Source organism: Aedes aegypti, chromosome 2, assembly GCF_002204515.2.
Source record: "Aedes aegypti strain LVP_AGWG chromosome 2, AaegL5.0 Primary Assembly, whole genome shotgun sequence".
In the NCBI taxonomy this organism is placed as follows: Eukaryota; Metazoa; Arthropoda; class Insecta; order Diptera; family Culicidae; genus Aedes; species Aedes aegypti.
This window is the reverse complement of record NC_035108.1, coordinates 29286740-29300358: the sequence shown is the minus strand read 5'-3', so window position 1 is coordinate 29300358 and position 13619 is coordinate 29286740. Positions and strand designations below refer to the sequence as shown.

At 39.1% G+C, this 13619-nt stretch overlaps 1 protein-coding gene and 1 long non-coding RNA gene across 3 annotated transcripts; one reads left to right on the top strand and one right to left on the bottom strand.

Moving 5' to 3' along the window:
* Positions 1-3701: 3701 nt before the first annotated feature.
* Positions 3702-5497, bottom strand: LOC5578173 (zinc finger Y-chromosomal protein 1). 2 transcript variants are annotated; one of them, XM_021840383.1, is made up of 3 exons: positions 5396-5489; positions 5188-5333; positions 3702-5067 (listed from the first exon to the last, which is right to left on the bottom strand). In XM_021840383.1, exons 2-3 carry the CDS (start codon positions 5311-5313, stop codon positions 3994-3996), a joined length of 1200 nt encoding a protein of 399 aa, XP_021696075.1. In that variant the 5' UTR covers positions 5314-5333; positions 5396-5489; the 3' UTR covers positions 3702-3993. The 2 variants fall into 2 exon arrangements, with proteins under 2 accessions (XP_021696075.1, XP_001663744.2); XM_001663694.2 differs by having other exon boundaries at positions 5188-5497.
* A 1952-nt stretch (positions 5498-7449) lies between these two features.
* LOC110675419 lies at positions 7450-11485 on the top strand. The gene is made up of 2 exons (XR_002499480.1): positions 7450-7920; positions 11403-11485. It is a non-coding gene; the product is annotated as an uncharacterized LOC110675419 (long non-coding RNA).
* The last annotated feature ends 2134 nt before the right edge of the window (positions 11486-13619 follow it).

Sequence of the window (13619 nt, the reverse complement as noted above, 5' to 3'; positions counted from 1 at the left end):
ATTCACGTTTTATGACCAGCCCATTTGAGTATGCCGGTAAATAATTGTAATTAGTAAAGTCAGTTTTCTTCAGATTTGGAACAGCTTTTCTTAACAAAGCAACATTGACATAAGAGGAACAAAAAGTCTAAACATCACACAGAATATTCATCTACAATTTCGTTTCGCCATTTCAGCTCACTATTCTTTTTATTGTAGAATCACATGTATTGCTTATGTAGAACATACCATAGCAAAAGAAGCAAATTACTTGTTTTAAGAAACGATCCAACATTATATTCCAGTATTACTCAAGCTAGAGTATACTACGTGCCATATCAAGTGTTTTAATTCAAGCATGAAATTATCAAAATGTTCCTTACGAGATCCTGGTGACCCCTGGCTGGGTCTAGGGGTTGTCTAACTTGATTCTGGATAATCCTTACGTTTTTTGACTCCTATATTTTTAATATGAGCATTTGAGAATTTTCAGCGAATTCTTGGAAATACTGTGCGAAATTTGGGAATTCCTATTGGATATTACTTAGGGGTTTCTTGCGGGAACCTGAGAATGTATATTGTGGATGCTGTGCAAAAGCTGTCGATTCCTTGTAAACTCCTAAGATTTCTAAAGCAGCCTGTGAATTTTTAGAGGAATACTGCGGATTCTTAATCGTATTTTGAACATTTTTGGTAAGATCTTGCGGAATCTGAATAGGTTTCAAGTGGAATGCGGGAATTGCTAGTGGCACTCTGGAAAGTCCTTATAAACTTTTGAGAATTTCGATCGGAAACTTGAGAATCTTCAGCAATATCGAATCTTGAAAGTTTAAGCGCTATCTTCAAAATTATTAGCAAGCTCTTGGGTAGATGTGAATTCATATCTGGCTCCTAAGTAAGCTCCAAAAAATTCTAAGCAAGATTCTGTGGATTCCTAGCAAGCTAGTTTAGAACACAAACGGGTTCTATACCATTTTGTAATACTTTTTAGAGGAATTTTTCATCCATATTTAAAAGACAATATACACCGTCTTAAACCAAAGGCTGCACTTATATTATACAACGGACACACGGAACAATTATTCATTGAAGATGAAGAATTTTTGTTTGACGAAAAGATTCCTCCGACAGGGGCGAACCTCCACGAAATCGAACCTACACTCCGTAGTACAATATGCTTAAACGATTGACGCCGCTAACCTCACGGCTACGAAGCCCACATTTCTATGGAAAATACTATTGAAGGCTTAGTCAATATCATGTTCCAACAAATATGATAGTTTTGTATTGGTACAGCAAATAATTTCAGCTGGTTTTGTGTGCTCTTTGACTGTGGTCAACCATTTGATATCAGATGCCTTAATATGCAAGAAATTTAATTTAAAATAATCGTCAAATTTGACGCTTGGGATGAAAATAAAGACAATTTTTTCTTTAAGTTTATTTAACTAGAATCATTCAGTTTTGTAACACCAAGAACTTTTTTTGTAAATACGCTTCCAAGGCGGCATCCACAAATTACGTAACGCTCTAGGGGGAGGGGGGGAGTAGGCTCAAGCGTTACGGCTCATACAAATGTTTGAAATTTTTCATACAAAAAGCGTTACGGAGGGGGGGGGGGGGGTAGGGAGTCAAAAAATTTCAATTTTAGTGTTACGTAATAAATGGACGCTGCCCAATGAAATTTCTGTATTCTTACACTACTTTGAGGAATTGTTCTGTTCTTGAACAAAGGTCCTTTAAGCGATTATTGTTTTTACATGACCTAGGTATACAAATAGTATACATAAAGTTTATAAAACATCATTGAAGATATTTCAGCTATAAAAAGTGTGTAGAACACGCCTGTCAAAATAAATATGACGGATCTTCAGATTCATAACATAGTCCTATCCTCCGGAAATCTACTTCAAAATTGACCGTTCGGAAGTCTGGCCATCATTTGGTTCCATAATTTTAATGGAACAACATCAAAATGATATTTTTGAAATTCAAAAAAATGGGTTCCGATTTTGCCACGGTTCCGTTTTTGGCAACTGAAAATTTAGACTTTGTTGCCAAAAACGGAATCCCACTGTAATATTTTTACCAAAATACAACTATGGTATGAAACGAGATACTTCAAACTACAAATTAAGCTTATGAATCGATTAAATTGTATTGTGTTTCTATGCTTTTCAAGAACTTTTGCTTTGACATGGAGAAAATTGCATCAAGAAAAGTTAAGTTAATCGTTTTGGAACATCTGAAAAAACTATCAAAACCATTCTTGGAAAGTTATGACCAATTTTTCTAGAATGCTGATTTTAATTAGCTATTTTTAATGATTGCAGTTACACACAAGATTATATATACATGGATGCTAATTTAGTAGAATGCAATTGAGCTGCTAATTTCATCTCGTCTTTGTAAAGTGGCACAGGTACCTAGAACATGTCAATAAATAATGTAAATAAATTAAGCGTTCCAAGTCATAATCTTTTTGTTTTGTATTTCAAAATAATAACAAAATGAAAAAGGAGAAGCCTGAGTGTAATGAAAAGGTGTTATTATTTCAAATAAAAATATTATAATAGCAAAAAACAGCGAGACTTTGTTTTAAAACAGTAGAATTTTATTTGAATGCAAAAATATTGTTGTTTCATAAGAAAAATACATTAAATCAAAAAAATATTTTGTTGAACCGTGTTACACTCAGCTGTCAAATTCAAAAATAAATATTTTTGAACTAAATCATCAGCAGTAATTAAAACAATGAAAGGCTATTATAAGCCGGCAAATAATACAGAAAATTTGTGGTTATGATTCAGAATATTTTTGAAATCAAAATTGTTTTCTCTGCGTGAATGTTAGTGTGTAACCTTTGCTATTTGGAGACCGTGTTCGCCTCTGCATCTCCACAAAGGTTACTGGGAGGGATGTTTGTTTGATTAGACCATGATAAATAATTATTTGTTTATTTGTGAGCATGAGCATAGATGACCGTGCTTCGCGATCCGCGCCACTAATTTATCATACCTCTCGAGCGACGCGCAACACGATTGATCCTGCTCACATCACCCGCCCCCGCAGGAGCAAGTGACTCGAGCAAAGGATCAAACACTACTCTATACGTAAAAATAACCTGTTTGATGACAAAAAGTCAAAATGCACAAAAAGTAACATGGGATAATTATGCGTATAACGGCAGTAAGTGTCTTAAAAATAAAAACTTTAGAGATCTCATGACTCAATAAAAAAAGCCAAACATTGCCACGCATTACACTAGGGAAGGAACACTAATTTTCAACCCAGTCATGCGATTTTCGCCTACTTTAGCATAAAAAATCGAAAATTGGCACATAATTACTATGATGATTCCACAAACAGCTTTCCAAATCATTTGTGTTCCAGGACTCAATATTTCTAAAAGCAGAAGGTACCATCAGATATCAGTTTGACTGTAATGTATTTCCCACGATTTTCTGCAAAAATTTTATCAGAAATTAAATCAGAAGTTAGAATAAGCACTGAAAAAACTCTAGCACGAATCCTACAAAGGTGTTTAATTTCGCTTATACACAATACACCTTTTGTTTGGCACGCAGATTAATGACTGTTGCAGTATTCTGATTCATAATATGGATTCGTTTGATTCAAGGATCCTCTTCTCTCACTGATCCACTTCTGTAGGATTCGTATTCGAAACATTGGTGTGACTGTACAATAATAAATTCGGTGTCTCATTCAAAATATATCACTAACAAGATAAATGATTTATTACTCAGAGAGCTACAAAGTTGCAAATCGATCCAAGGAATCTTCAAATGGTCGTTGACAAGGTTGACTATATTTCTGAGATTTCTTTTATTGATAACCTAAAACAAGAACTAACCTATTACGCCACCGAGTATGAATATCACCTTGCTATTCTCAATCTGCTGTCAAGGAATTGATACAGTCCAGCTGGTAGACATTCATTCCACACATTCCTTTTTCGAATTCTTGAAACACAATCTGTGCTGTTTCAGTGGTTTACAAACCCTCGGGAGCTTCCGATTCTTTGTGTAGTTTCACATGTAGCTCGTACGGGGTTCTGCTTATGAAATGCTTACTGCAAAATTCGCACACAAAGCCCATGCGATGGTCTGCTACAATGTGCTTGTTCAGTAAAAGCTGACTTTCAAAAAACTTGTGGCATTTGGCACACTCATGATGACTGCATTTCATGTGTAAGTTTAGGGAAGATTTATCCCGGAAATACCGTGGACAGTGAACGCATTTGTGCACAATTCTATTTCCTTTGGTTGTACCATGAACTTCTTCCATGTGTCGTTGGTAGCGATGAAGACGAACCCTTTGGTTACAAATTAGACACTGCTGCTCTTCGCTTTTAGTGTGCGATTCGCCAATATGTGAATTCAAATCCTTTTCACACGAAAAATGCGCTTTGCAATGACCGCAGGTGTAAGTATGAGGGTGCTTGCCGATAAAGTGTTCATTGGCTATGTGCGTTGTTAAAGCCGATTTAAATCTAAAATATTTCTTACACTGTAGACAAACATGGTGGCTTTGGCAGCGAATGTGTTCAACGATAGTACTTCGTTCGTGAAACACTTTGTTGCAACATTTCACATATGCGTTTTTGAGATGGTGTACATTTTCGAAATGACTGCGTAGTAGTGTGAAGCTCGAAACACTGGCTGCACAAATATCGCAATTCAACGCAAAATGTTCCTTGAGAAATTTATCCTCATCATCCTCCGCAGGTTTCTTTGGAGAGGAATCTTCAATACCTGTTTGAGTGCTTACGTCCTTTTTTGATGTTTTGTCAATCGGTTCCTGCTCCTGCTGAATGTCTGTTTCCTCACTGTAGATCGATTCAATTGCCAAAATTTTTGCCCTTGGACCGTACGATTGACTGTCATCCGAGTCTATTTGGTTTTCGAATGTTGGATAATTTTGGGACGTTCCAACTTCTTCGTCAGAGTACTCAGCTTCCAAAAACTCTTGATTCTTACGCGCTTCTTCCGAGTAATGGTAGAAATCAGTTATAGTATTCGAGCATGATTGACAAATGCTAGAGCTCAATCCATTTTTAAATTCAATCTGTGTAAAGTATGTAAATATTTGTTATTTAGGTACTGAGGGTTTTGCTTTTCGGTTCACGATTTGGTGAATATCCATTGCAGTGATATACTAGCAAAATAAACAAAATAAGATACTCACCGGAAATTTAAAAACCTTCTCCATCTGTTCCTTCACCAAAGGGCTTTCGATAGTGCTGTAACTTTCGACAAACGGATTCAAACAGAGCCGACATCCATCATCGATATTAGTCGGCGAAGAAGCCATTCCGCGATCTTTGAAATAGACTACGATTGTAACAGGCTGAGTAGAACACCGCTAATATATAATAATAAAGTAGTCTAATTACTGATTTGTTCGCTGTTATGAATATTCTACTTAATTGTTTATAAAATTTGTTGTTGTATTTTGCCTCTTTGACAGCTACACTAGACAAAAATATACGCCGTTTGTTCAATGAATCATTACACAATTTAGTATGCTGTGCACTGAGGTGAAAAGGTCCAAATAAAATTTGACGGAGCTTGAGCTTGAGCTTGAGCTTGATTGGCCGCCCGTGGATGCACTCCAGTATCGCCAGATCAGCTGCACTTACACAAGGAACCAACCGAATGACTGCTTGGGACTAACAGGCATCCTCAGTGTATAAGTGCTGGTGATCTTCTATTTTTAGGCAACAATGGCACCTGCCACGTCAGAATGCAGACCAATGAGGGGAAGGGGGAGGAATTGATGATGCATTGAACTGACTCCCACGTAGACCGTATATTCCACTGCATCCACGTCAGTTCATGCGGGAGTGTATGGATTGAGGGAAAGGCATGGCAGAGAGGTTTGCTTTTGTGGTTAGCAGACTGCCTATGTATCAGGCGTAAGAAAGGCGTGCGCGTGGAAGAATGGAAGCGTCAGGGAAACGGTTTCTTGTCCGTCTCTGGTTCTAACGTTTGCTATGAACGAATAGTTTGAGTGTGATATATTTAGAATGGAAGATAGAAGCAAGTGAGAGATATACAACTACAAAGTACGAGGAAAGGGACGGGCCTGGGATTGAACCCATGACCTTCTGCATATGAAGCAGAAGCGGTAGCCATCGGACCACCAACCCCGTCTTGAGGTGAAAAGGTCCAAATAAAATTTGACGGAATGTCTAAATTGAAAAAAGCAGTTTTCTCCGTACCGTGTGGGACCGAAATCCGTACACCTAAGCACTAAGCCAGATAAAAGCCTATGATTAAAATGTGTGAGTTTGTATACAGAATCGATCAGCCTTTTTTCAGTTACCTTAACATCTTTTTAGATGTAAATGATTACATCAAGATCTAAAAGTTGAGTAGAAATTGTCGTGTCCGGAGGGAACAATAAATGTTTCCCTTTCTTCCGAACTATCGTGGTGATCGGCCGAAACCACGTAAGCTCCCGCCAAACCATCTCCGGTTGACTCGTCGAAACCGCGCTCCATTTTGCGTCCGTTGTCGATCGCTATACTCTTCAAACTGACTCAGCTTAGACTTTCAACCTAAATCCGAACCTATTCTCTCCACAAAATCTTGAGAGAGAAGTACTCAATTGTTTTATAATGATTCTGAGAATAAAACGAATGACTGAGAATCTGCTCTCTTCTCTCAATTCATTTATCGACTAGTTTGAAAATGTCTACAAAATTATGAGAACGTAAGGTGCACGTTCTCCGAACCTTCAATATTTGTTCGAGAAAAACATTTAAAAAGGGCCAATGTAACTGCAATGGTAATAACAACTGAGTTCACATATTAAAAATCAACTAAATGCATTTCACCATTCCCATACTCCACAATCACTCTCTCATCTACTCTTTAAGGTGCATCGATGCACTAATTGTCTGTTATAAAAATTAATTCTAAAAGTACTCTGGAATATTAATAATAAAAACTATGACGAGTATTATACATTGTTTGTTTCCGTGTATAAAATTTGAGCATCATCGTCATCACCGGCGGCATGACCCCTTACACGGAGCCACAAATCAACCCAACTTTGACTTTTTTAATCTAATTCGGCTCTTCAGTGCACGGGATAACCCAATTTTAGATTAGACTGCATAGCTATCATTAGGTAGTTTTCGTTTGACAAAAGCGAAGAAAAATAAAAAAAAAAACTCAATCCAAAAAAAAATTACCCAGAGTTAGCTTTCGAAGTCTCCGTAGTGGGTTAAATCAACTTAAACTTTAAGTCTTAAGTTAGGTAAACTCGAAAGAACCCAATTTTGACTTATTCCATTGAACTTCAATGCTGGGTCGGTGCATCTCTCTCTGTTTCTGACAACGTTGCTGTTGCGAGAGAGAGGCAAAACAACCCAACCGTGGGTAAAACTAGATGCCCTAAATGCAGTTTACCCAAATTTGAGTAGGAACCTTTTTTTTTTTTTTTGGTCTGATTTCTCCGTGTACAATTTATGAACATCACGTTCAGCCAACTTCACTTTGTTTACCCACCCGCAATGTCAAATTCAACGCGTTGCTCACAGTCACAACAGATCACAATCAGGAAAACAAATGAAAACTATCGTAGCTAGGTGAGCTAGGTAGTTGTTACTGTTGGGCCGTAACTTTCTGAACAGTTGGCGGATTGTTTTCGGGAGATTGCTGAGATGCTGTGCCGTACTCGGATAGTAACTTGTTGGAGGAACTGCGAACAGAGGGAGAGGACAATCCGTTTCATCCACGTCACGAAGTTATGCTCATTCGGGCGGACAAACGAAACCCCAAAAACTAAAGTCCAAAAACATCGTTTGAAGATGAGCTGGGACGCCAATTTACAATCGACAACAACAGCTGCGAACATTAAGGGGATCTGGAAAATTCGAGTTTCCCAACTGTAATGCAAAACGCCAAAAATGTAAGTTTGATACAATTTATTCATCTTTTTTTTGCCAGTGATTGATAAAACGGCGATTCGATGACTGATAAATTAACATGAGACATCGATCTTTGCTGTTAATCGTATAATTGATAGAGAACCATGTCCTTAAACTTAGTCGGTGTTTTGATGTCACGTTTGAGTCTCGATCGTGAAAAGTTATCTGTTGTCTGCTGTACTCTTTCCACTCTCGTTTCTTTTACTCCACCTATAAGAAAATCCTTAATTAATTGAAGTTCTGAAACATTTTACTGACATTTACTTGTACCTCCTGTTGAATCAACGTTAGGACTAAGAACACCAGATTCCTGTGGGATGCTTTCATCGTAATTCAGATTAGCCCTCTTGGCATCCTCGACGTTGCGCGAATATACTACTCCTCGGTCACTCCTTACAACAATTTTTGCCCCATCTCTGGCCAGTATTGTGTATTTTTCAGATCCAAAAGTGGGATCGGATTTAGTCCGTCTCTGTTGTGAGAGAACAACTCTGTCTCCTACTATCAGATCGGATTCCTTAGCCCCACGTCTTAAATCTGCATATCTTTTACTCTCTTGCTTCGAGAACGCGTCTTTTTCCCTTATTTCTTCACGGTCCAGCTCATTGCCCGAGCAGGCATCCCACAGGCAAGGAAAGGTGCCACGGTACTTCCACCCGACGAGCATTTCAAATGGAGTGACTCCTAGACGCGATAGGGGTCGTACCTTGTTGTGGCTGTGTACATAACTCTCGAGTGCCATTCGCCAGTTAACGTTATCCAGTTTAGATGCAGCCAATGCTTTCTTCAGACCTTGGTTTTGCCTTTCAATTGCGCCGTTAGATTGAGGACTCATTGGGATTGATTTTTGAACTGAAATGCCTCTGTTTTGCCACGTCTTGATGAACAGATCACTCTGAAAAGGTGGCCCATTATCGCTTTGTATGATCAACGGATACCCCCAGACTAGAAAGATTTTGTTCAACGCATCGATTGTCGATTCGGCATTGATTAATTTCATCTCCATTACGTGAAGGTATCTAGAGTACACATCTACCACCACGAGAAATTCGCCATGCCCAAATTCTTTATCCGTGTAAAAGTCGATCTGGAGTATCTCCCATGGGCCTCTTGGAAGCTCTCTATTGGTCAGGGGGATTGGGGGATTTTTCCTAGAGAGCAAAAGACACGTTTCGCAGCCTTTCACGTGCGCCTCAATATCGCTACTCATGCCCGGCCACCAAAAGTATTCGCGCATTATACGCTTTGTGGATGAAATTCCCATGTGGCCTTGATGAGCTGAGTTTATAGCTCTTGTGCGCAACGGATGTGGCAACACCACTTGATCGTTTTTAAATATCATACATCCGATAGTTCGAAGACTGCTTGCTTGTGATTCATATCTTCGTAGCCCGCTCTCCCACTTGCCAGTTTCAATAGCTGTTTTAATATTACTGAGCTCTATGTCATGTTCTGAAACCGTTTCAATCTCGTCCCATGTCAGCTCCATCGCACCTACATCTAGTAAGTACAGCAGGTGCTTATCATCTGCTTCATCGTCGAATGAATTTTCCGGTGGGCTCTGGACTACCAGTCTGGAGAGAGCATCAGCAAGGTTGAGGTTTCCTGGAATTCTTCTCACGGTAAAGTTGTATGGTTGTAACCTTAAGGCCCAGGATTCCGCTCTGGTTACTGCTCGCTTGCCGATTCTATGTAGACCACCAAAAATAAATTCGTTGGCCTCAGCATCGGTTCTTATCGTGAACGATATGCTCATCAGATACATTGAGAATTTTTCAACGCCCCAAACCATCGCCAACGCTTCCTTCTGAGTTTGGGGGTACTTTTGCTCCGCAGCAGTTAGTGTTTTCGATGCGCAGGCTATCACTCGTGGATTATTTTCCTTGTCGAATTGAACTAAAACGGCGCCCAAACCATAAGGAGACGCATCGACGTAAAGTTCAGTTTGGTCGAACCTACTGTAGTAACCAAGTGTGGTTATCGTTCTCCATGCGTCATTCTTCAAATACTCAAATTCTTCCTCCAATCCTTGGTCCCAATAAAAATGTTCAGATTTTGACAGTTCACGAAGTCTCCACGTACGTTGAGCCCGGTGGGGAATGAATTTCTCAATGAAATTGATCAACCCTAAAAAACTTTTAATCTCCGCAAGGGTTTCCGGACTCCTAAAGTTTTTGAGTGCTGTGATCTTTTCGTCTGCCAGTTTCCATCCATTGGAAGACACAAGAAATCCTAAGAAATCTACCGATTGTTGCCCAAATTTACACTTCTCTTCGTTAATCAAAACGTTGTGATTTCTCAAGCATTCCATCACTTTCGCCAAATTTTTGTCGTGCTCGTCCTTGTTTTTGCCGAAGATCATAATATCATCCAGGTAGTTGACAACTCCTTCACATCCGGCAAGAATTACTGTTTGCAACACTTCCTGAAAAATATCAGGAGCATTGCAAAGCCCGAATGGTAGTCTCTTATACCTATATATTCCTTCGCCCGCAAAAAAGTTCGTGAGATGGCGTGAGTTTTGGTCTAATTCTATATGAAAAAAGGCATTTTTCATGTCTATGGTAGAAAACCATTCCGCGCCATGGAGCTCCATCAAAATTGATTCAAACGTTGGCATTTTGAAAGGCGTTCTATAAATCATTCTGTTAGGACCCCTCAAATCGATCACGAGACGTATATCATCCCTGCCCTTAGGCACAACAAGTAAGGATGAGCAAAATGACCTGTCCATGTTAGGTGTTACTTCCTCTATTATTCCAGAAGCTAGTAACTCGCTGAGCTTCCGCTTGGTTAGTTCCTTGAATGCTGCAGGAATATGGGTATATACGTTTCGCGAGGGCGGCATATTATGGTCATATCGAAGCGTAACAGGGGGTACATTGAATTTGGGAAATTCTGCTGACGGTGCTGAAGATTCAATATGGGCAATATTAGATCCGCTTAGATTGAAAAGTTGTTGCGCCCGCACAGGTACGTTTAGGCCGATGTCTAGTATACTGTATCTGACAGCAGTATTGAAACCTAATAGTGCTCGCACTTCATCTACAACGTAGAACTTCTCAAGCGTTATGGGCCGATCTTCAGATATGAACAACTCAGCTGTAAAAACAGCAACTACTTCAATGGGATCATTTGAAGCATAGCCTTTAAGTGGTTGGTCAGCGAAGTTACTAATTGTAAAAATTTTGGATGATGATATCTCGTCAGCTACGATTTTGTTGAACGATACTTTCGTAACCGTATTCACTTGCGCCCCTGAGTCAATCATAAACTCAATGTCTATGCCTGCTACTTTGGCGTTGATTAAACAGCTCATATCTGAGAATGCTGGTGTATTCTGTGAGCGTACGTTGTCAATTTTCAAATCATTCGACTCACTCGGTAACGTTTGAACCAATTCCTGCAAATATCATAATTAATCATTAATTTTATTTTTTTTTCTTTCTTGTTTTTTTTTCAGAATGTATCACATAGACCACATGACTAGTGAAAAACTTCTGGGAACTAATAAAATAAACAATTCTAGTTCTAGTACATTTCAAATGATTGTTATGCATTCGATGTTTGCTAGTTGCAAAATGATGATGACGATTGAAACGCTGAACCTAGATTGACTGTTTTGCTTAAACTGTAGTTTTTTTTTTTTTTTTTAATATAGATTTTAAAAGTAAATAGAGAACTGTTTTCAATAACTACAATGAAACGTTATCAGTAACTCAATCGTCACACAGTGGTTCCAACTACATAGGAGGACGGTCATAAAAACGAAAGTCGACAAATTAGTCATAAATTCATGTTATTTGATTCTTTTGTCAAAAGTAATGTAATGTAACAACTGTATAGGCAAGTCCCGTAGAAAATGCATGAAAGAATTCGACGGGGAAGCTTTTTTTTTGTAGAAATTAAGTAAATTCTTATTGAAAACACAATTGCCATTGATAACGTATTTGTAAAGCAACTTAAACATTTTTTCTATCGAAACGTGAAAACAAAAAATCAGGAGAACAACTAAGGGCCCTTGTTGTATAGGTATTCAACATGATATCATTGAACAATATCATTAATTCATTGAAGTCGAATTTATGCATTTATGACCTAAGGGAGGGGGGAGGTGAACCACTGTGCATCGGCTGTATTTTATCAGTTAAAAAGTATTCGACGATTATTGATTTCAGTACGAGTGTCATAACATTATTTTCGTTTTAAATTGTGTCACATTCGAAGCATTTATTTAAAAAGTAGTTCTGTTCGAAAGTATACATCATTTTAGTTTCAATCATGTGGTGCAATGTATACAATTTGTAAGAGTCGCTGATCTAAAGTCAAAAAAAAAATATAATTTCATTTCATTTTTATTTTGATTTGGTTTGGATTTCAACATCCAAGAATTTTTAATTCCATCCATAGCTAAAAAAAACGACTATAAATTCAGTTCAGTCCAACAAGCAAATGGTAAATGTGATATAATTAGTACGAGTAATCTACTCCGGATCTTCCTCGCATTTGCGTACCTCGTTGATAACTTCTTCATCCGCTACTGGATGTTCGATGGCCGCAATTTTCTTAGGTACACTTCGATCTTCCCAATCAGCTGGACGCTTCCATGGCCTGCTCTGAGATTCTTGGCCTGATGAGGAACACACTCTAGCAATGTGGCCCGTGCGTCCACAGTTGTGACATACTTTACTGGCATTTGGACATGTGAATGGTTGGTGATAAATACTGCCGCATCGCCAGCAGGTAAGATCACGTTGGTTTCGCGATAATCCTTGGATGAAACCTCTTACACCTCGTCTTGAGCCACGACTGCCTCGAGCATTTCCTCTACCGCGCCAATTTCCTCGCCAATTCGCACGATAATTTCCTTGCGTTCGCATTTCTTGGGGGTTTTTGGCAACCACTGCCACCGTCGCCGCTTCACCACGACAATGAACCCTTTTGAAGTCCTCCTCGTTTGCTTTCTCCAATTCATATTCGCGAACTAAATCAATCAGGTCCTTCATGTTACCCTGCTTAACCCAGTTTCTGCGCGCCAAGATTCTTATTCTGCTCTCACTTGCACCAGCCGTGATTACTCTTACGACCGCTTCCATTTCTTCGTCGTTGCCATAGTTGCACAACTTAGCCGCAGAGGCAATTCGACGAACGAATTCAATGCTTGACTCCAACGGCAATTGACGTAAATTCATTAGCTTCCCTCTTTGCGACAAAATATAGGTTCGAGAACCAAAATAGTCATCGAGACGGGCCATAGCGTTTGAAAAAGGTGATGTACGTTCGTCGGGCATTGATGCGGTTGAAACGGTAGTATTGAAGATTTCGCGCAATTTGGCCCCAGCTTTGATTTTGAATACTCCGAATTTTGCTTGCTCATCCACCGAGTTGACCAACTGCAGCGAGGCAACGAGCGTTTCTTTCCAGAACTCATACGCGCGTTTATCGATTTCCGTTTCTCCGTCCGCCGGAACACATTCCGGTATATTTAGTGTCCCTAATGTCCAGTTACTCATTGTTGAAACAAGTACCGACTCGCTTCTAGAATCGGAGATATCCTCTCTCATCGTGCTTGATCGAACTTGACGAAGGTTATCTGCCAAACTTTGCTCAGCGGACAACCGTGTCACTTGCTCCCGTAAGGAGTTGTTTTTTTCAACGGCTTCTTTTAGTTCTTTTAGAA

Excerpts from the sequence above, each read along its gene's own strand:
- LOC5578173 (XM_001663694.2), bottom strand. The coding sequence starts at position 5,313 with ATGGCTTCTTCGCCGACTAATATCGATGATGGATGTCGGCTCTGTTTG. Across the intron at positions 5,068-5,187 it reads AGAAGGTTTTTAAATTTCCG|ATTGAATTTAAAAATGGATT; the intron begins GTGAGTATCTTA and ends TACTTTACACAG.